Raw genomic sequence first — 22711 nt, forward strand, 5'->3', positions numbered from 1 at the left:
GTATCAGTTCTCTGTTAAGTCATGACTATTTTATAAATCATGAAACCGTTCGAGGAAGAAGTTACCAACTCCCTTAAACACTACCCATACTGCATGATTGGGCACCCCTCAGCTGATTTAGGTGGTTGCCCTCCATCTCTGGAGTTGCTGGAGAGATGGATGCTCTGCAGAACATTGTCGTCCTGGACTTTAACTGATCCCACACACAAATAATTATCATTGAAGGAAAGGAGCAAGTGCATCAGTATGTATAATGATCCACTCATCCTCTTACCCGGTTGTTCAACCAGACAAGCCTCCACAATAGTTAAGATCTTCTAAAGAATAAAGGAAGTGAAGGAAAAAGAAAAGATGTAAACAAAATTTGCATTAATGGTGCACTTGATCTTGAATCTACTCCTACAGATGTATTACCTGTAGACATCGTTATTACACAAGTTGTACAAGAAGCTGAAGAAGGAGCAGAGATATAAACATACCACCTCTGATGTTTGTTGCCCCCAACACTTTCTCTTATGCTGATAATGCCATGGAACTGTTAAGACTGTTATCACAACCTAGCTGAACTCACAGTTGATGTCCCTCTTCTCCATTATATGTATTCCACAGGAGGAATTGTGATTCTTGGAAAATCACCTGCCAGCAGACAGGAACTACAACATTTTTAGGAACTACCAAACTATTGCAATGATGGTTTCAGGAAGTATTTTCAGATTGGTGCAGCTGTCAGTTTTCAGTGAACAGTTACTGCTGAACACCACACTAGAGTTTGTGGCCAGTTGAATGCAAAGCCATCTACCTTGGCAATGGTTTGCAACTTAAGAGATGGGAGAACTATTGCATCAGTTACCCATCCCCTTTATCCTGCTGGGTGGTTTCAGTGCCCACTATTTTTTGTGTGTGTGTGTGTGTGTGTGTGTGTGTGTGTGTGTGTGTGTGTGTGTGTGTGTGTGTGTGTGTGTGTGTCAGTGAGAATACAAACTGTAGAGGTCAACTAAGTCAGTGGCACCTTGTGCTTTTTAGCCTTTGACTAAAGAATAAAGTAACCCCACTGCACTTTAGCAGTACCTATGTCACATTTATTGCAATTGATTTAACCCTCTGCAGGGCTAGACTCTCATCTCTGATACTATGAAATGTCCAGTGATTTGCATGATATCTTTACACAGCCATTTTATTGATACCAAATTTGAGGCCCACTGGTGGTCTACTAAGGGGGTCCACACACAACCCAATTGGCAAGCTCCTCTGAAGCCATTGTCACAGTATCTCAAGAAAAGGACATTGACGAGATAGTGCAAGAAACAACTAATGTGATTATCCATGTAGCCCATGACAATACCTTAGTCCTCCAGATCATCAGTACACAAGTGTATGCCATGATAGTCTCTAAAATGAGCGAGGCCATCAGAAACAGGGGAAGAGCCCGACACGAGTAAGGGATAAAATTTTATAGTAAAGTTCTAGTAGAATGTAAACATTTTTGGATTAAAGGAGACCATTCACCGAAAAGTAGACGAGTTGAGCTATGTTTCAGAGGAGGCTGGGGGTGGAGGGGGGTTGCCTGCCTGTGAAGGCTTTTGTAAGACCTTAGCAAAGGAGTCCTCGTCAATGCATACACCGTAGAGACACACCGTAATATTGAAGCAGGAAAAAAAAAACTACTACTACTTTTTAGACTGCAAAGTGAGATTAAAAAATATTTTTGAACTGACCTTTAAAATCCCTGAAAATTGTCATCTGTACTACTACTTCTTCTTCTTTACTGCCATTGACCACGACTGTTTTATTCACTGACACACGTTTGACTGTAGGTCGTTTGAAAGCTCCCTTTAGTATGAATTCATTTTGGGTTTTATCCATCATCCATTTGTGCAAAACCTCTCTAGTATACACTTCAAATGGTTTATTTATTGATACATCAAGAGCTTACAGTTGTGAAGAAAGTCCTCCCGGAATAACAGCAAGCTCTGTATTGCCCTATCTCAATTCATCATTCACAGAATTTTTCAAATGACTGCCTACTAAACTAATCTAGCACAAGAAGACATCTCTTCTTCAATAAAGCACCTTTCTTTCTCTCCCATACTCTGTTAATCCAGAATTTCATACCAGTCTTGTCCATCCAACTCTTGTCATGTATGTGAACAATCACTTGGCGGTATTTCAGAAGGTTTTGACATTGTTTTGCACTTGAATATGATAATTGGCTTAAGTTTAGTGCCATCAGCACAGCATGAAAGAACAACAGTTAGTACTTTTTTATGTCCACTTGTCTTTGTATTTACAGTTTTAGCTCTTTTGATGTCAAGGGCTCTGTTACTCAGCACATCAAATGTCGGCGGAGGAGTTTTGTCCATATTCGCCACTTGGCTGAGTTACACATTGACTTTCTTTTGATGTTGAATAATAAAGTGATGGGAAGATATTTTCTCTTCATACTTTTGTAGCATTTTGTGAGGTATTTTGATTTTGATTCACACGCCAAGTCCATGAGGCTTCACAAACTTGCAGCACAACCAACTCCACCCTTAGTCTGTTAAGCTCCACTGTAGAGCTAGCTTGAGAGCATGTATTTGAATCATTTTTGTATTAATTTCAATGCCGTCTTGACAATGTCCTTGAATCCATTTCAGTACATAATCTAGTTCTGGCCATTATGCATTCAGTTCTTTATTTGCACATTAAGTCTTACTCATTTTTTTTCAGTTCTTCTTTACTAGCCCACCAGTTGCAAGCGGTTTTTCTGGTGGTGGAGGGATGAAATGCTTCTCAGCTGGTCTGTTTACATATTCTTCTGCATATGCTATTACTATCAGTGTATAGCCCACATCATATGAATACCTTTAATTTTTTCCATTACAAAACTAGCTACTAACAAAAATATTGTACTGTTACTGACAATACAAATCACTTTCAGTTAGAGTTCACCAGCCCCGTAGACTGCAATGATGCATCATACTCTCGGGTAATCTGTATCACTTCTTAGTCTCGGATGTTATTGAATTTAGCATATGTTCAAATTCAGGAGTAAGTAAGAAACAGGTATTTTGTTTTCTCCAAAAAAAATTCCTGCCCTGAATACAAGCCTCCAAAGATGACACTGCGAACACCATTTTGAAGATGTGAACTTAGGAAAAATTATTAAAATGCTGTATCTCTGTAATAGTTCTGGATATTTTGTTAGAGTTTTTTTTATTTAAAAGATAATTGCTTTATGATTACATTGGTATCCTTAGTTTGAACTTATCTGTCAAAGTTCTTTTATTTTGAAATTTTTAATAATTTACAGATTCTTTTTTTAACAATGCCAATCCAAAAAAGTTAGATTTTTTTGTTTTCTGTCAATTAATACCATGCTATATTCTCTGTAAAGGAGAGCTTCCACTTTTAAGTTGGACAGATTTCATTTTTAAAAATTTTTTTTGTAACTTTCAAGAGTATTGTATGTACTGAAGTTGTTTTGTACTAATTTCTTTGTTACATTGTTTATTTCTATTGTCTTTGTTGCAGTTACTTCTTATCACTTTCTTTTGTTGCAGTTACTTCTTATCACTTTCTTTTGTTGCAGTTACTTCTTATCACTTTCTTTTGTTGCAGTTACTTCTTATCACTTTCTTTTGTTGCAGTTACTTCTTATCACTTTCTTTTGTTGCAGTTACTTCTTATCACTTTCTTTTGTTGCAGTTACTTCTTATCACTTTCTTTTGTTGCAGTTACTTCTTATCACTTTCTTTTGTTGCAGTTACTTCTTATCACTTTCTTCTGTTGCAGTTACTTCTTATCACTTTCTTTTGTTGCAGTTACTTCTTTTCACTTTCAGTGCTGCAGATATTTCTTAAACTTTGTTGTAGTTTCTTGTTAGTTTCTTTGTTGTGGTCGTTCGTTGCATGTTTCTGTATTGTAATTGATCAGTGCTAATTTGTTTACTGAAGAGGCGTCTAAGAAATCTGAGACCATCCAGCGAGTTCTGTGTTTTTGTGAAGGATTTGCCAGTTGACACAGTTGCAGTTGTTTTGTGAAAAGGACTGTTTGAAATGTCTTGCTACTGGGGCCACAGGAGAGTGAAGTGTGCTGACTATTTGCATATCCATAAAATAGTGATATAAAAGACAAACAAAAAAACAGACTTCTTTCAGGTTGAGAATCAGCATTCTCATTTGAAGACTGTTTCAAAGTGAAGATGTTTCCAGTGACGACTTTTTGTGTTCTAAATGACAGTATCTGAACAAGGTGAAGCCTACCATGGTGCAGATGATGCAGATTTTGCATCAATAGAGGGAGAATTAAATATCCTGAATCAATCAACTACAGAGGTAGTTGTTAGTCCTGTTGAGAAACCATGGTCAGTGAAGTCGAGTCTTAAGCTCTATTCATCAAGAAAGTGTAGAGAAATTACGAAAGCTATGGATGAATACACTACAGCAAAACTGACCACACTCTTCATAATAGAAATTCCGTCTTCAGAAGAAAATGAACCAAAGCACTCTTGCACCTCTTGCCAGGAATTTTTCACAAATATCAATTCAACTGTTGAATATTGTGCATCCTACAGTGAAAAGGTGCAAGTTTTAACTATTATTCCAGAGACATTTTCAAAGAAAACAGTTTTGAACCAAATTCCATCAGTATCAAAGTACATGGTAGACAAATAAAGAAATGTGAGGTCTTTGAAAGGAGTCTTTGGAAGCCCAGATCCCTATTATGGTCATCCTGTAGAATTAGCTAAAGTTCAAATAGTGCAGCCATTTTATCTGGAAGATAAATGGGACTGTTCACACCAGAGTGCAAACAAAAAAGTCAGTATGACTCTAATAGTTGAAGGTGGAAAAAGTTGTGAAAGTGAAGACATACATGACTCGCGGTATCAAAGAAACTTTTGCTATTTATAAGAGCAACTATACAACTTCACATATTGGAAGAGCAAAATTTTATGCACTGCGACCTAAGTGGGTGGTTCCACACCCACCTAGATATGTCAGTTTATGTGTATACTGTGCGAATTTTGATCTTTGTGTGGTAACTTTGAAGAACTTGCTGGAGTATGTGTCATATGACACCTTGGTTGGGCATGTGAAGTCATTAGAGTCTGTGAAGTAAAGCAAGAGACTTGTTTGTTTCAAGAATGTAGTGACTGCTCTGGAAAGGGAGGACTTTCTTTACAGACACTTAGCCTGAACAATGAAGCAGAAATTACATGTGTGACATGGGAGGAAAATAAACGAATTAAGAAAACCATTGCCTTTGACAGTTTCGTTGATGACCTTAGTAAATGTTCAGTGAAAGCAGTAACACACCAGCATCTAAATAAGTTGCAATAACAACACATTGCAGAAGTGAAAGGGTGTGTACAGACTGAAGAACTATGTTTAGTGCTTCACTGTGATTTTGCTGAGAACTGGTCTGTAATACTTCCACAAGAATTACAAGGGTATCATTGGCATAATGACCAGGTTTGAGGTTTTACAGGAGTGACATATTTTCAAAACAAGACCACAAGTGTTGCAGTTATGAGTGATGACACGGAACATGACTCAGCACATGCTTTGCTAGCAGTGCGCAAAGTTCTTCAGCTGCAAACAGGGGGAGAGAAGATCGTCATTATTACTGATGGTGCCCCTAGTCATTTTAAAAATTGTTACCAGCTGTTTGAATTGTGTAAGTCACTTGTGCCAGTTGACTGGGCATACAGTGCTACTGGTCACGGTAAGGGGCCTTGTCATGGAGTAGGCGGCCTGCTGAAGCACCATGTTTCAAAACATAATCTTTAAAGACCAAATACAGCTGCGATTCAGAATGCTGAGGATTTTATGAGGGTCATTAAATCTCATACATCCACAGCTCTCATTCTTTTGTCCAAAGAGGAAATAGAAGAATTCCTTGAGCAGAAAAAAAAAGAATGGTCCAAACTATTCTAGTGTAAGGAATTCAGAAGACAGATTTTTGGACTCGAAGTGATGGACGAACTCGTCTTGCAAGCACTGTAAAGAGCAAGAAAGAAGAAATTTTGTTCGTTCGCCCAGCATCTCAGAAACAGTAGGATAATATTCAGATTCACAAGCAGAGATTATAGACACCAGTTATGAGTTAAACGAAATTCCAGCTGAAGGACAGCAACAATGCCATCAGTGTTCACTTCCTGTTCACAATGTTTTGAAGATTGTAAGTGCTCCAGTTCCTATTGGTTCAACAGGAAGGCATCATTCTATATCAAAGGAAGATACTGAACCATTGGAACACATTTTTAGTTCATTGACTGGCTAATTTCAGTACAAAACAGTGCACAGAAGCTGTATAAATTGAAACCTTAAAGTCTTTGGACCTTTCACATACATTTTGGAACCATTTAAAATGCTTGAAAAATGAATCTCTTACTCATCTTTCAAAACTAAAATTATGTTAAATAAGGCTAGGTTTTGATTTTTTGATCCCGTTATGTGATAATGTGGCAATAAAACAGTTTTTATGTATGGCAAAAATTTCAATTGTTTATAAAACCTGTTCAACCTAAAAGTGGAAGCTTTCCTTTTCAGGGAATGTAGAACTATATGGTACTAATCAACAGAAAAAATCAAAATTTTATGGATTGGCATTTTTTAACATTTTTTCATAAATTATAAAAAAAATTCAGAATTATATAGTAAAAGAACTTTGATAAATAAGTCCAAATGGAGGATTTCTTTGTAATCATAAAGCAAAATATCTAGAACTGCTCCAGAGATACAGCATTTTAATATTTTTTTCCAAAATTCACATCTTCAAAATTGTATGTGCAATGTCATCTTTGGAGGGCTGTATCTCGGAGCAGAATTTTTTTTTGGATAAAACAAAAACAATAGGTGTTCCTTACTTAGTCCTTCATTTTAACATATGTTAAATTCAATAACATCAGAGACAATGAAAGTAAGAGTTTTTCCTGCCTGCCTGAATTGATATGGACTATGCTTGCTAGACAATGTCCTACATTTGTGTTGGAGGGACTGGAGGGAGACAGTATTAGGTTTCCCACAGCATTGAATATATTGTCATTTTCAAGACAGGCGGGAATTTTAAGTCAAACAAGGGACATTTTAATATTACTTTTGAGTATAAGATGCCCCTGAATTTTTGAGGCAATTTTTGAAGAAGAAAATGTATCTTATAGTCCGTAAAATACAGTAAGTCATCAGAGGGTGACCTGGTTGCATGGGAGTGATTTTTGTCGCGCGCGCGCGCGCGTGTGTGTGTGTGTGTGTGTGTGTGTGTGTGTGTGTGTGTGTGTGTGTGTGTGTGTGTAGCCATGAGAGAGGTGGATGTCAATGTCCAAGAATATGGCATGTTAGGTAGAGAAGGTTCATGTGGAGTGGATGGGAGACGTGGTGTTGTGGTTGTGAAGGAATAAGGATAGAAAGTCTTGGCTTGGAATCCAGTCATGAAGGTATCATTAATGAACCTGAACCAGGCTAGGTGTTGGGAGGTTTTGTAGGCTAAGAATGTTTCCTGTCGGACTATAAACAGGTAGGTATAGAAGGGTGCCCTTTGGCTGCCCGTGCCTGTGCCATGAATTTGTTTGTATACCTTTCCTTCAAAGGAAAAGTGGATGTGGATTAGGATATATGTGGTAAGGTGTATAAGAAATGCGATGGTGGTTTGGAGTCTGAAGGATGTTGGGAAAGGTACTATTTGATAGTGGCAAGGTCATGGGCATGAGGAATGTTGGTGTGTAGGGAAGTGGCAACAACAGTGATGAGTGGGTATCCAGGTGGTAAAGAGATGGAATGGTGGAGAGGCAGTAAAGGATGAAGTTAGTGTCTTTGATGTGAGAGACTAGGTCTTGGGCAATTGATTGGAGGTGTTGATCAAGAAGAGCAGAAATTCTTTCAGTGGAAGCTCAGTAGCCAGCTACTATGGAGCATAAATGGTTGTTGTGTTTGTGGATGTTTGGGATCAGATGGACGGTAAGTTGCAGGGTGTTGTGGCTGGGAGGAGGTGGATTAATTCAGGCGAGAAGTTCTGAGAAGGGCCTATGGATTTTAATAGAGATTGTAGTTATGTCGGCCACCTGGGATGGGATCACTATGGCAGAGTTTGTAGCTGTCGAGTTAAGATAGTTGACGGAGCCTTTCTTCAGGTAGTTGCTGCCATTCATCATGCCAGTGGTGCAGCCTTTGAATGGAGGGAGGATGATCATTTTAGATTATATTTTGAGGTAGTGGATGGCTGTCATTTCCTCTGCTGAGAGATTGGTGTTCTTAGTTGGTTAGACAGGAGGGGGAAGTGGATGTTCACAGTTGGATGGTGTACTTCATTCACTGACTCTCAAGCATTCCCACGCCTTTACCTTCTGGATCCCTACTCGTCACTATTGATGTCACCTCCCTACATAGCAGCATCTCTCATGCCCATGCCTTGCCACAATGAGGCCAAAATGAAGCACTGGCGCCATACAGGGGCATAGGTTTGAAGTGTGTGTAGAGAGAGAGAGAGAGAGAGAGAGAGAGAGAGAGAGAGATATTTGCTCTAGCTTATAAAAGATTTACTCAGGAAGGTAGCAAGTCTTCTTTCCTGTTGTCTGTGTCTATTGATGACTGAACTCTGCTTTTCGGCGAGTAGTCACCTTTAACTCACAGGTATTTGCAAGGAGTAAGGGGACACCCTTCTGTGAATAATCTTAGTTATATAAATGAAAAACATGTTATTTAATCAAACAGCAGAAATGGGAGTGTTGGGAACGGTATGTTGCTTCAATGAATTCATCCAAAACAAATGACCCTAACTCTCTTCACCGAGCGAGGTGGCGCAGTGGTTAGCACACTGGACTCACATTCGGGAGGACGACGGTTCAATCCCGTCTCCAGCCATCCTGATTTAGGTCTTCCGCGATTTCCCTAAATCGTTTCAGGCAAATGCTGGGATGGTTCCTTTGAAAGGGCACAGCCGATTTCCTTCCCCGTCCTTCCCTAACCTGAGCTTGCGCTCCGTCTCTAATGACCTCGTTGTTGACGGGACGTTAAACACTAACCACCACCACCTAACTCTCTTCAAATCCTTCCTTTCACTTATTCCATTACTCTGCAGCGCATAGTTAAATAGTGATGACATGTTTCAGTTGTAGAAAAGTTACTTCAAGTCATATTAACTTTTATAATCAATCACAATGTAAAATGAACTTGTGATCTGAAACAATTTCAAATAGCTCAGTTTGTGCTGTTAAGTGTGCCCATTTTTTTTCTAAACTGTGAACTATTGTGAAGAAGGGAATACAAATCAAAACAGCCTCATTCACTGACAAGAGTTCTGGTATTTTACATCTAGAAAATTGATGAAATAAGCATATTTAGTCCCTGAATAATTCCATTTCCTCAGCTACTCCCTCTTTTCTCTCCTCTTCTCCTGTGTGTAGTAATGTTTGATGCAAAAAATGCCAAAAACATATTGTACAAGATCTCTCAAAAAAGAATTAAACTTTCTGTTATCAACAAACTGGATGTTACACAACTACTATACTATACTGAACTGTGTTTTCACGCGGCAAGCAGTTTCATCAAAAGCAGTCAGCTCAGTTACAGTGAATAAGCAGTTTATTACAGGCATGTTCTAGCACTCTTCTGGAAGGCAAAAATGGTTTCCTGCTTAGCTCCACAGAAAACAAAATTGCAAAAGTATTTTGAGCAGTGGCTGGCACAATTACAAATGTGCAGAGTCAGATGAGACCTACCTTGAAGGTTACCACCACTAACCGAACAAACTGATAAGTATGCAAATTAGCTGCCACAGTTTCTTTTTTGTCTGACCTTATATACAACATTTAATGGCAGTGTAAAACAACATATCTGCGGTAAACTGCTAATCCACTGCCATTGAGTTGTTTGAATTTGTGACAGTTTAAGGATGCAGTTAAAAGGAATGGTGGAGAGGGGAGGGTCACACACTAACATGCCACATCAAACAAGTGTTTATCTTTTTTTTGTCACAGCATGTATTTTAAGGAAAGAAAGATTTATTTTCTCATTTCATTTACCTTATATTTATGACAGTGATTTACTCTCTTCACTAACTTCGTTTCATTACATGCAGGAAAACAATTATCAATAAAGAAAACACAGATAACCAGTAAAAAGAGTGTATCACCATGCATACCTATTTTTATTTCCATTTTTTGTGTGATTTTCAGGTAAATAGAAGGGTTAATTCTAAGCTTTCAGTTACTGAACTTTGTGAGATGTATTTGTCTCTTGTGGTAGTGATGATGGTTTCTCTTTTCTCCCCACAGTTTAAACCACAAGCCGATCCTCACATTGCCAGATGTGCTTCCAAATTCTCCACTGTGACTAAGTGATTGCAGTACAGCAATTTCTCTTGAACTAACAGAGAACTACTCCGAGTCCGAGCAGCATGCTGCAACATGTACAGTTCGAGATAATCATGTCATTGTAGAGATGTGTTAAAGGAACTAATGAAAGTTGAAGAACAGAGCTACATCATTTTTGCAGCTGTTTGTATGCTGTAAACGAACTATAACAATTTTAATTTTGTGAGACATTGTCCTGATAATTTGAAGTTCAGAGAAAGTACTGTAATGGTTTTATCATAGCTTTTTAAGAAAACATTTTATGCTGTAGTTACGTGTTTTTCTTGCGTTAGCACTGAATTATTAGTAATGAGTATGTCCTGTAGAACACAAACCTAGCTTTTTCTGAAGCAAGTCTCAACAACAGTAAAGTGAAAAATGACAGTTCCAAAAAGAACTTGTGTATAAAAACAATGTTCCAAACATCATTTTTTTTGCTGTACCAAAACTGTGTGCAGTCTATTGTGAATATATACCACGTTCTAAAAATTCAGATAGTGTACGAGACCAAGAAATTGTGTATTGAAGTTTTAGCTGATTTACATTTAGAAGGAAATGATTATTATTTATAAAATAAAATAAGAAAAAACTTCTGTTTTGTATGAACATCGGTGAACTTTTAATATTAAAGTCGTCATTAAATTAGAAGTGTGAGTTTTGATATGAAAATTTTTGCTAACAAATTTTCATATGCCACAAACAGTAAGAAGATTAAATCTGTACAAGAGAGGGATAATGTAACGTGTTCAGAATTAGCATACAACAAAATAAATTGTGATGAAGTGTCACAGTATAGCAGTTCAGATGTCACAACGGGCAGAATATCACCCTCTCAAAAAAAAATTGAATCTTTGCATGTTTTTCGCAATGAGGAAGGAAATGTTACCAATAGGGCCAGTAAAAGCAAAAGTTTATCTTTGGGGAAGAGCAGAGTACAAACCATTCATAAACTTAAGGAACTACGTGTTGTTCTGAAAAGATTGCCTGAACTGTGGTTAAGAAAAAATCAGTTCACTGTTGGCAGAATCGATAAACTATCAAATCAAAATAAATATACTTCCAGAAACATAGCAGTTAAACCAAATTCTTGTTCTGATGTCAACAAAAGCAATTGCACCAAAGCACAAGTTACAGATAGTTCTGATTCATCATCAACTCTAGATGCAGTGCTTCACAAAGGAATCACTGATTCCTCAGCAGTACAGGATGCTGAGCTGATTTTGTTTTTGTCTAAGTTTAAAACAGAGCATCCAGAATTTTTAGTCAAGAAACTGCATGTATCTTTACACAAATTGTCAAGTAATTTACATTCATATAATTGGTCTCAGATAGAAAACATTTATCAGAGATGCAAAGATTGCCACATCATTACTGTTCATAACAGCATTAATCAAGAAAATTCACCCAACCGAGCGGCAGTCAATAAGAGTTCAACTCGGTTAGAATCAAGTAAGAAACTGAGCATTTTACATGGGAGTGAAAGTTCTTATGAAAATTTGAATGTGGTAGTTAAGAGAAAAAGACAGAGAAAGTGGCATTTCAATTGCATATTTTGTTCAGATGATAATGAGACAGCTCAACAGAACCATTTATCCAAAAAATGTAGAGGACTTGAATCAGTGAAAACATTTTCTCCTTTTGCGCTAACAGAGATAGAACTCAGTGAAAACGAAATGGATTCCTCAGATACGTCTTATATTCCTGCTAAAGAAAGAAAGCGTACTGTTCATAGTAAGCAAAATATCCATAATAAAGAATTATCGAGATTGCGCAGGGTGTCGCCCATGGAACTTATAAACGCTGTAAAGTATGCAATGCATTTGGCACTGACTGAGCCATGGTTGCAGCTGGATGTGTCTGGTCCTCCAGAATGCTGTGAATCTCAACATCATAGGATGGTATTGCATTGGATGAAGCCAGATATAAGTATGTCTGATTTATTCAGAAATGCTCTGTCACAAGGTGTATGGCTCCCATCTTTACTTCACATGATGATTTCTGCTGGGGCAATTCCTCAGCCTGAGGATGTGCAAAACATTCTGCTGTTTGTCATGGTATGTATTTCAGTAAACCTTTTGTTTCTTTTGTTTGTTTGTTTGTGTGTGTGTGTGTGTGTGTGTGTGTGTGTGTGTGTGTGTGTGTGTCTAGAGTTGTTACCTTCACTGTTTAAAATATTTATATTTCACTAAGGAATTTCCATATGAAATACTTTCTGTATAGGTAAAATGTAATAGTAGCAGGTGTCCAGTCAGTTTCTTAAAAGCTTGGGTTTCTAATAAACCATTTGACACAATGTGTTCATTTTAAGTAGGTGAGTATTAGAATTTCATAGTTAGAGAAACTTAAATATTGGGGCAATTTTGGCCTTCACTGTAAAATACATTATTGTTGCTTAACTCTCATCATGAGTTTTACTACTGTCCATTAACATAAGATAGTCAATACCGTGTAATTTGAAGGTGACTGGTAGTGGAAATCAGTTATCCACTAGCAAAAATAAGCATACATAAATACTAAATTTTTCAGACTTGTATCTTGCATTATTTTATCCAGTTTTACACTTATAAAGATAGGCCATAGTCACAATCAATAAAATTTTTCTGGTTTGTGACCACATTGTCAATATGTAAAACTACCGACTTTTAGGTCACTGTTGCATATGACCTTCAGGGTGTTTTTGTTTACTGCTGAATGAGAAAATTTTATTCCTTATATACCTGCAGATGTGGCTGTTACCTAATTCTGATAGGCTGTTAAGGATGAAGGAGAGGGATGGTAGAAGTTCTTTGTTGGTATTCTTATTATTTCTTTTGACTGATGGAAACTCAAGGTTCTGATTGGTGTTTGCGTTACTGCATGTTATTGCTGGAAATTGACGAATGGAAAACCAGATGGCAGTTGTGACACGGCGTCATTTTCCTGCTTTCTAGCAGTGACAGAGACGCGATAGTACTCTATGTGCCTGCGGCCATTGCAGTCTCCAGCATGCCTGTGCGTATTGTTTCACGTGAGCTGTCATAGCGTACTGGTGTTATTGCTGGCAGCCAAGATGTTGGAAGTCGATACCATTCTTCTCTCTTCATGTTGGCAGGTCGCTTGGCTATTTCTATTGCCTCTCTAATCTTCCTCCTGAAAGTAAGAGGCTGTTTTACCAGTAAACGAGCTTCACCAAAATCAATCTGCTTTCCACACATATCCTGGTGTTCTACCGCTGATTTGGTGTGTTGTCTTAGTCGGATATATCTTTTGTGTTCAGATACACATGTGCTGATGGGTCGTCCCGTCTTGCCTACATACATTAATCAACATTCGCAACTGATTACATAAACTTCAGCAGCATGTAGTTTCTCCAATGCCTCTTTCGTTGTGCGCAGAACATCTTTTATTCTGTTGCTGCTTTGGAAAATTGGCTTGATGCCTGCTCGGCGGAGCAGCAATAACTATCTGCTAGCAATAACACCACTAAGCTATGACAGCTCACGTGAAGCAATACGCACAGGCATGTGGGAGACCACAACGGCTGCAGGCACATAGAGTACTGTCGTGTCTCTCCCGGTGCTAGAAAGCAGGAAAATGATGCCATGTCACAACTGCTGCCTGGTTTTCCATTCGCCAATTTCCAGCAGTCACATGCAGTAACGCAAACGCGAATCAGAACATTGGGTTTCCATCAATCAAAAGAAATAAAGAACTTCTAACATCCCTGTCCTTCATCCTTAACAGCCTATCAGAATTAGATAACAGCCACATCTGCAGGTATATAAGGAATAAAGTTTTCTCATTCAGCAGTAAACAAAAACACACTGAAGGTCATTTGCAACAGTGACTGAAACGTCGGTAGTTTTACATATTGACCATGTGGTCACAAACACAGAAAAATTTTATTGTGTGTTTCAGTTTTACATTTCATTACCGTCTGTGTCATGATTTTCATCTTCCTTACAGTATGAATACTCTGTTGTTCCGTTGCACATGCGCTCAGAAAGTTAGTACTATTAGTCTATGTCCTCGTTCAATATGTTAGTGCAACTGGCAGTCATTAAGTTTTGGGAGAAAAGAAAAATCAATGAACATTTTTGTCAGGAACAGCTGGAATGCAGATGCCAAGTGGAAAAGTCACCACATTTCTTGAACATAAAGTCTGACAGGAACTGAAATTGAAGATAGCAGAACAAAAGCAGAAATGCTTAACTTCATTTTCAAATATTCGTTTACAAAGGAAAACCCAGGAGATTTGCCTCAATTTAATTCTTGCACTACTGCGAAGAAAAGTGAAGTAAATTTGTCCCTTGTACTGAGGAACAACTGAAATTAATAAAATTGAACGTAGCTCCAGGACATGATGGAATCCTTATCAGATTCTATAGTGAATTTGTGGCTGAGTTAGTCCCCTCTTTTAACTATAATCTAACGTAGTTGGAATAAAACACCTGTTTACAAGAAGGGTAGTAGACGTAACCCAATATCTTCCACATTGATATGTTGTAGAGCCTTAGAATATATTCTGAGCTCAAAATTAATGTAGACCACAACAACAACAACAACAACAACAACATCTCAAACAGAACGACCATCTCCATGCCAACCAGCATTGATTCCAAAAACATGTAAAACCCACCTCACAATTTCCTGAAGTGTCTTCTTAAAAGCTTTGGATCCATAGTCAGGTAGAAGCAATATTTCTTGATTTCTGAAAAGCATTTGACTCAGGGCCATGTCTACGCTTATTATTAAAAGTTCAATTGTATGAGGTATCAAAGAAATTTGTGACTGGATTGAGGATTTGTTGGTAGAGAGACCATAACAAGTTAACTTGAATGGGGAGTCATTGACAGTGAAGTAACCATGCACGTGCACCAGGTAAGTGTGTTGGAACCCTTGCTGTTCGTGCTGTATATTAATGATATTGTGAACAATGTCAATAGTAACCTCAGACTCTTTGCAGATGATGCAGTTACCTAAATGAAGTATTGTCTGAAAGAAGTTGCATAAATATTCAGTTGGATCTCAAAGATTTCAAAGTGATGCAAAGATTGGAAACTTGATTTAAATGTTCGGAAATGTAAAATTGTGTCTTGTCACAAAACTTAAAAAAAAATAGTGGTATCCTATGACTATACTACCTGAGAGTCAGGGTTGGAATCTGTAAACTGGTACAAATATCTGGATGTAACAATTTGCAGAGAAATGAAATGGAACCATCGTATTGGCTCACTTGTGGATAAGGCAGGTGGTAGATTCCAATTTATTGGTATAATACGAGGAAATGCAATCAGTTTGCTAATGGCATCAAGTATCCCAAGAAATCCTACTTAAAAAATTTTAGGAATTGGCTTTCAATGATGGCTGTAGGAATGTACTGCAATGTTCTATGTATTTCACTCATAGGAATTGAGGCAAAGGTTATATTAATTACAGATCACATGCACCCATTGTTTAAAATCGTTCATGCTGTGCTCCTTACCTGAATGGAACAGGTGAAAATCCTAACAACTGGTACAGTGGGATGTACCTTCTACCACACACTTCAGTGGTTTGCGGAATATACAGGGTGAATATTAATAAAACTAATAAACTGATGGACCAGACTCCTGACTGGAAATGAAGGAAAAAAATGTCCTTTGAACATGTGTCCAGAAATGGATGATTTGTATGCAGTGCCAACAAATCGTCTCGGAACACAGTTCAGAACTGCATCACATCCATGTCACAACAGACGTTCAAACTGGCCTCCATGGGACGCAGTGTCATGTGGTATTCACTTATGTTTATATGTGAGAACGTACTTTGGCTTAAAGCATGTTGGTGGTCCACTTGCCTGGAGCTTGTGTACTAGGGTTCGTCTCGACGTCTTGTAGAACCCCGTCCTCTATTTTGTGATGGTACTTGTTTTGGTATAGCCGTGCTTCCCCTTGACTACACACAAACACCATCTCAGCTTGTCCCTGACATGAATACCAGACCATTCCGCTGCTTACGGTTCACTGCTGCATCGATCACACAGCCTGCATCATACAAGGAACATGTGGTCAGAGGAGCTGCCATTTGACAACGCCATCTACCATGACAATGATGCATTTCCGGACCTATGTTCATAGGACCTCTTTATCTCCATTCCTGCAGTTTGTTAGTGTTATTAATGTTCACCCTGTATATTCTATGTGGTCTACACCTACAGTGGAGCTTTTAAATTGGACTGCTGATATTTCTTCTGAAAATGATGTTGTGGATGCTTTTAGAATTATAATTATTTACACTAGGCTGCTCGATGGTCTGATCGATGCAGAAATCCAAGTGTACTTCTGAGATCTGGGTTTCATTGCTGTGCATCAAGTGATGAAAGAAGGAGATGCCTCCTTAGTGCCCATATGCACTCTCTTTCTCACTTTTGGTAGAGTGGTTCTTCTGTCAAAGATCATAGCAAGTTATGAAGTTATCACAGTCAGACTATATATTCTGAATCCGATGGGCTACTACCAGTTTCATTGTTACGACCACAGTCGAGAGTCCTGTCGACACCCAGCCAAATCTGTAACCTGGAGGCAGGGATGCTCACGAGGACAATTGCCCGCCTCCTTCTCTCCACTGCATCAAATAAAATGGCGACCATGCCACTGCCTCTCATGATTGTCTCGTGTATCTTGATGAGCGAGATGTCCAGGAGATCTGAGTGAAAGAAAAAGTGCCTTATCCGGTTACTCGCAAGTTGTTGGGTAGTTGGAAACCCTGCGTTCCACCATCTGGCCTCTACAGTACTGTTCTTGCTACATCTCGCTCAACGAAGGACATGGCCATGCTGACATGGGACCTCACTTTCAGCACCGCGGTTGTGAAATCTGCCAGTTTCATGGTAGTGTCCCCGTTCTTCTTCCAGCTGTGCAACATGTCGCCAAACTTTCGCCTCACTGGGTGAAGACACAAGCTACACAACCAGCAGGTTGGAAAGGACAGAAGGAATACTCCTTTGAAGACTTCCAATGTCCCTCCCACCAACCAACATCTGAGTCTTCTTCTGCCAACCATAAAGTCTCAAATAATTCAAACAAAGGCAAAAGGTCACCTCCTTCACTGCCTCGAAGATCCTCTTCGATGATGTCATGTGGTACCCTCGGCCGCCTGATTTCCTTATTGCCGATGCACACCACCAACTGTTTTTCTGCCCTGGACTCCGCAGGGCAAGAATGTCAGGAATGCCGATGCTTCTGCAGACCTCTTGGAGCAGGATCCTCCTGCCTATGTGCCCTGTAGCAGTGAGTATTTGAAGGCTGGCACTCTGCAGTCACCGAAGTGACGCCTCTTCATTTTTTTCGTTATCATGGCTCTCCTCGAATGGAGTGTTTGTGGTCTTAGATCCAACAAAGAGGATTTATGGCTGCTCTTAGAATTGCACCATCCATTTGTTCTCTGCCTTCAGGAAGCAAAATTGCATCCTCACAACTGCTTTGAGCCCATCTTGGGCGGGAGTCATGCTGCTCATATGGGATGACATTCATAGTCAACCCAATGTGCTAACTACCCGCCTTCAAACTGTTGCAGTTCACTTTTTCCTTCCTCACATGACGTTTTAACTGTGTAATATTCGCGTCCCTCCATCATTCGATGTCACCAGGGCAGATTTCCTCCAGCTTATTCTGCTGCTGGGTTGCTTTAGTGCACACCTCCCAGAACCTGTCCAAGGTGTGTCCTCTTGGCTGACCTTCTCAATCAATTTAACCTCATCTGCCTTAACATGGGAGCAACCACATTCCTTTCGGACTTCACACACACACACACACACACACACACACACACACACACACACACACATTCCCATTTGGACCTCTCCTTCTGCACTGCCCAGCTTGCCCAATGTCTTGAGTGATCTGTTCTTTCTGACACTTACTCAAGTGACCATTTCCCATATGCTATCTGTTTCCTGACTCCTACCTCACCTATGTGCTCACCCAAATGGCAGCTTACTAAGGCCGACTGGAGGCTTTACTTCTCCCTTGCTACCTTCTACGAACAACATTTCCCCATTTTTCATGACCAGATGGAATATCTTACAAACATTATCCTTACCACCACAGAATGTCCCATTCCTTGCACTTCCTCTTTACCGCCCCGTGTCCCAGTCCATTGATGGACTGAGGTGTGCCGCGACACAATTTGCACGCGGAGACATGCTCTCCGCCTTTTTAACCGACTTCCTACAATGGCAAACTATTCATTATATACAGTTGTGTCCACAGCATCGTTGCGTTCGTCAGGATAGCAAAAAAACCTAGGTAGATTTAATTTACTAGTTCTGTTAACAGTTGCACTCCCTCTTCCGAAGTGTGGGCCAATCTGGGACCAAGATCCATTCCCCGATTTACGGTCTGCCAGTAGCAGACAATGTCATCGTGGACCCTATTGCTATCTCCAACACCTTGGTCTGCCATTTTAGAGATTTTGAGCTCCTCCCACTATCATCCTGCCTTCCTCCATCAGAAATGAGTAGAGGTGGCTTGGATGATACCCTTCATGTATTGGAATTGTGAGTGCTACAATGCCACTCTTAGTAGGGAGCTAGATCATGCTCTCACTTCATCATGATTCTCTGCCTTGGGGCCAGATGCTGTTGATTCAGATATTGGAGCACATTTCTCTTGGGGGCAAGAACTTTCTGCTTCATAGGTACAACTGCATCTGGGCAGAGGGCATGTTTCGCAGACACTGGCATGTAGCCACTGTCATACCCATACCTATGCCTGATAAAGACCTTCCTTCTCGCTACCACCCCATTTCTCTCACCAGCGGTTTTTACAAGGTGATGGAACATATGATTCATGCTCAGCTGGTATGGCGGCTTGTGTCTCACAATTTACTCACCACTGCACAGTGTGAATTTGAAGCACGCCATTCTGCAGTTGGCCATCCCGTCACTTTGTCCATCCATGTCATGAATGGATTTCTGCAGAAATCCCAGACTGTGGCCGTGTTCTTTGGTTTGGAGTAAGCCTATGACACATGCTGGAGGACTGGTATCCTCTGTACTCTCTCCACATGGGGATTATGTGGCCAAATGCCCCATTTCCTGCAGGAATTTTTAAAAGACTGTGTTTTCAATGTACGTGTGGTTTCTGCCTTGTATGACACCTGTATCCGCCATTAACCCTATAATTGCCTGTCTCCCACTGGAGGTCTCCAGCTTCTTTTTCGTTGACAATTTTCCCATCTATTGCAATTCTCCACAGACCTGCCTCATTGAGCGTAGCCTTCAGTGGTGTCTTGATCATCCTGACTCAGGGAACATTGACAATGGATTTTGTTTTTCCACTGACAAAACTGTTTGTATGAATTTCTGGCAGCCCAGTTGGTTTCTTCCACCGTATTTGTATATTGGTCATGTTGCTCTTTTGTTTGTTGAAACTACGATAGGAGACTCATGCTCGGTAGGAGACTTTCTTGGTCCTCCCAAGTGTCTGACCTGACAGCCCGCTGTACGCGGTCCCTCAAAGTCCTACATGTCCTCAGTGGTACTTTGTGGGGAGCAGATCGAACGACCATCCTCTAGTTGTACCAGTCCCATGTCCGTTCGAAACTAGATTATGGATGTTTCGTATATGCGTATGCATGTCTGCCCCTCTTATGCTGTCTCAATACTATCCACCAACATGGCATCTGTTTGGCCACTGGTGCCTTTTACACTAGCCCGGTTGAGAGTCGGCATGCAGAAGCTGCCACTACCACTGTCCTACTGCCGTGACTTTCTCCTTAGCAGAGATGTGTGCTGTTTGTATGCCATACGTGGCCACCCATCTTATGCCACCTTCTTCGGTGACTCCTTTGATTGCCAGTATGGGGCGCGCCCCTCTTATCTGTTACCTTCTGGAGTTCACATTTAGCTCTTGCTCTGCCAGCTTAACTTCACGCTACCTGCAACTTTCCCGGTTGGTGTAAACCCTTCACCACCTTGGCTTTGTGTGGTGGCCCATGTTCAGCTCAGCCTTCATTTGCTTCCTAAGGACACTACTCGAGCCTCTCTCTGTTGCCTTCAGTTTCATGACCTTCGCATGAAACTTCGTGATAGTACCCGATGGCTTCAGATTGAGCATGGAGTTGGGTGCGCCTTTGTCATTGGCGCCGTCATTTTTCGGTATCAGCTTCGGAACACTGCTCGGTATTTACAAAGCTTGTGTGTGCTTCACACCGTCCATCCCTTAGTGCAGTGTGTCCAGGAAAGCTGTCAGTTGCTCATTCTTGATGGAGCCACTGTGATGTTCATGTGGTTTCCGGGTCACATCGGTCTGACAGGAAACGAGGCTGCTGATGCAGCTGCCAAGGCTGCAGTCCTCGTACCTCAGCCCGCATAGTTCTTACATTCCCTCTGATGATCTCTGTGTTGCTGTCTGTCAGCAAGTGGTGTCATTTTGGCATCACCACTGGTCCTTCCTTCATGGGAACAAGCTATGGGTTATTAAGCGTCTCCCAGTGGCTTGGATGACCACCTCTCGGCCCTCTCGCCATGTGGTGATCTTTTTAGCTAGGTTGCATATTGGGCGCTATCTTTTTGTGGTGCTCCCCACCACTGTGTGCACATTGTGCTCAACTTTTGATAGTCAGCTGCTTCCTGACGGAATGCCTTTTTTTTAACCCTTTACGTTCTTGTTTGTGTTTGCTGTCTGGCCATTTTGGCGAACAATACACGGACTGTCACCCCCAGTTTACTTTTTATCTGTTGTAGCAATATGGCGAAGGCCATTTAATTTTCAGTTCAGGACCTACGTTTCTCTATGGTGTATTTTATCGACCTTTCTCCACATCCCTGTTTTAAGTTGTCTTCTCTTTCGTCGATTGGGATTGATGTGCTGTCGTTTTTAACTCCTCTTAGTCTTCATGTTATACAGTTTTGACATGGGTGCATATGACTCTACTTGTTTTAATGCCTTCAAAAAAAAAGACCATAATAGTTCAGTTGCCACATGAAAATTGATAATTTACACAATCATAGAGTTTTGCAAGATAACAGAAGGTGCCCAATTATCTTGTTCTTCAACTCTGCCAAGACTTGTAGTAGACTAAAGTTTAGTTTCCTATTGTAACTTTTAGAGAGGTGAACAGTTATATTGTTAACATGTTATTATCTTACAAAAGTATCTGTATTCTATCACAGGCCGCCCTTCCAAAAGGTTTTAGGAAGATCCACAGACCAAGGTGAATCTGAAATTTGTTAATCTCACATGATATGCAATCTTATTTCTGTCCTACTACCTGCTTAATAGCGTGTTTGTCCATCTTTGGAATGAAATACATCCCAGATTATTCGTATCAGGGATGCAACAGTTTGTTGGTAAGGTTGTGGAGATGTGTCTATGCACAGGTCATGTAATTTATGTGAATAACGGACTGCCAATTTGCGTATGCAGTGATGTCACCCGATAGTGATGCAGATGGGTTCCATAGGCGAATTTGGTCGCCGATAACAATAATACTCCTCATACCACTGTTGTACGGTTCTGGCTCAGAGACACAGACAGTTACACTGCTGGAAGATGACATCAACGTTGGGAAAGGCTTCAAGCATGAAGGGATGCAGGTGGATCGCAGCTGTTGGTGTGTTGTTGATTATTACAATAGGTTCCATGCAAGTGCAGAAGAATGTCTCCCATATCGTAATACCGCTTCCTCCAGTTTGCATCCATGGCCGCTGCACATTTTGAGCCACCATTCACCTCGATAATAGCTTTTGTGAAGATGACCATCCACCTAGTGTAGCAAAAATGTGATTCACCTGAAGAGCCGAAACGTTTACGTTGATGGTCGAATCTTAATAGTCCTATGCCCACTGTGGTTGTTATTGACGATGCCATTAGGTCAATATGTGAACACATAGGGGTGGTCTGCCATGGAGCTCCACATTCAACAATGTACGATGAATGGTGTGGTCTGAAACAACTGTGCAGGCACCAGCATTGTGCTCTTTCGGCAGAGATGCCACAGATCACCATCTATCCTGATTTACAGAGCAGACAAGCCTCTGAACCCCATGTTCTGTGTAGAGTGAGGGACATCCAACCATTTAATGTCTAATAGTAGTATCGCTGTCCTATCTCTTTCTGTAGGACAGTAGCATGTAAATGTTCGACCAGCTTCACCATTTTCAAGATACTTGTTCGCATTCTCTGTGTAATAATACTCTGCCCTTTGTCTAAGTCGCTTATCTCAATGGATTTCCTCATTTGCAGCCCTTATCTTTACTAGGGTGATCCGCCATCCGTGTCTACTCTGCTTACACACTTCTGTTACCATGTCACACGGCCTCAATGCCATCAGGCAGCATCCAGTGTCCGCAGTGGGCAGTGGTCCTAATGGTGATGTAAGAAGACCTACATTGTGGTGGAGAAGCCAAATATCTGG

The 22711-nt window shown here is 40.3% G+C and overlaps 1 protein-coding gene across 5 annotated transcripts in view; it reads left to right on the top strand.

Annotated features, from left to right (window-relative positions):
- The window catches only part of LOC124605181, a 179876-nt gene that overhangs the window by 9416 nt on the left and 147749 nt on the right, over positions 1–22711 (top strand). For 4 of the 5 annotated variants that reach the window (XM_047136697.1, XM_047136695.1, XM_047136699.1 and 1 more), the window contains exon 2: positions 10253–12384. In XM_047136697.1, coding sequence (XP_046992653.1) covers positions 10993–12384 — 1392 coding nt within the window. In that variant the 5' untranslated portion in view covers positions 10253–10992. Of the gene's footprint in view, positions 1–2709; positions 2780–10252; positions 12385–22711 lie in introns of all 5 variants that reach the window. The other variant, XM_047136696.1, reaches the window with a different exon arrangement.

This window comes from Schistocerca americana, chromosome 3 (genome assembly GCF_021461395.2).
Source record: "Schistocerca americana isolate TAMUIC-IGC-003095 chromosome 3, iqSchAmer2.1, whole genome shotgun sequence".
NCBI lineage: Eukaryota > Metazoa > Arthropoda > Insecta > Orthoptera > Acrididae > Schistocerca > Schistocerca americana.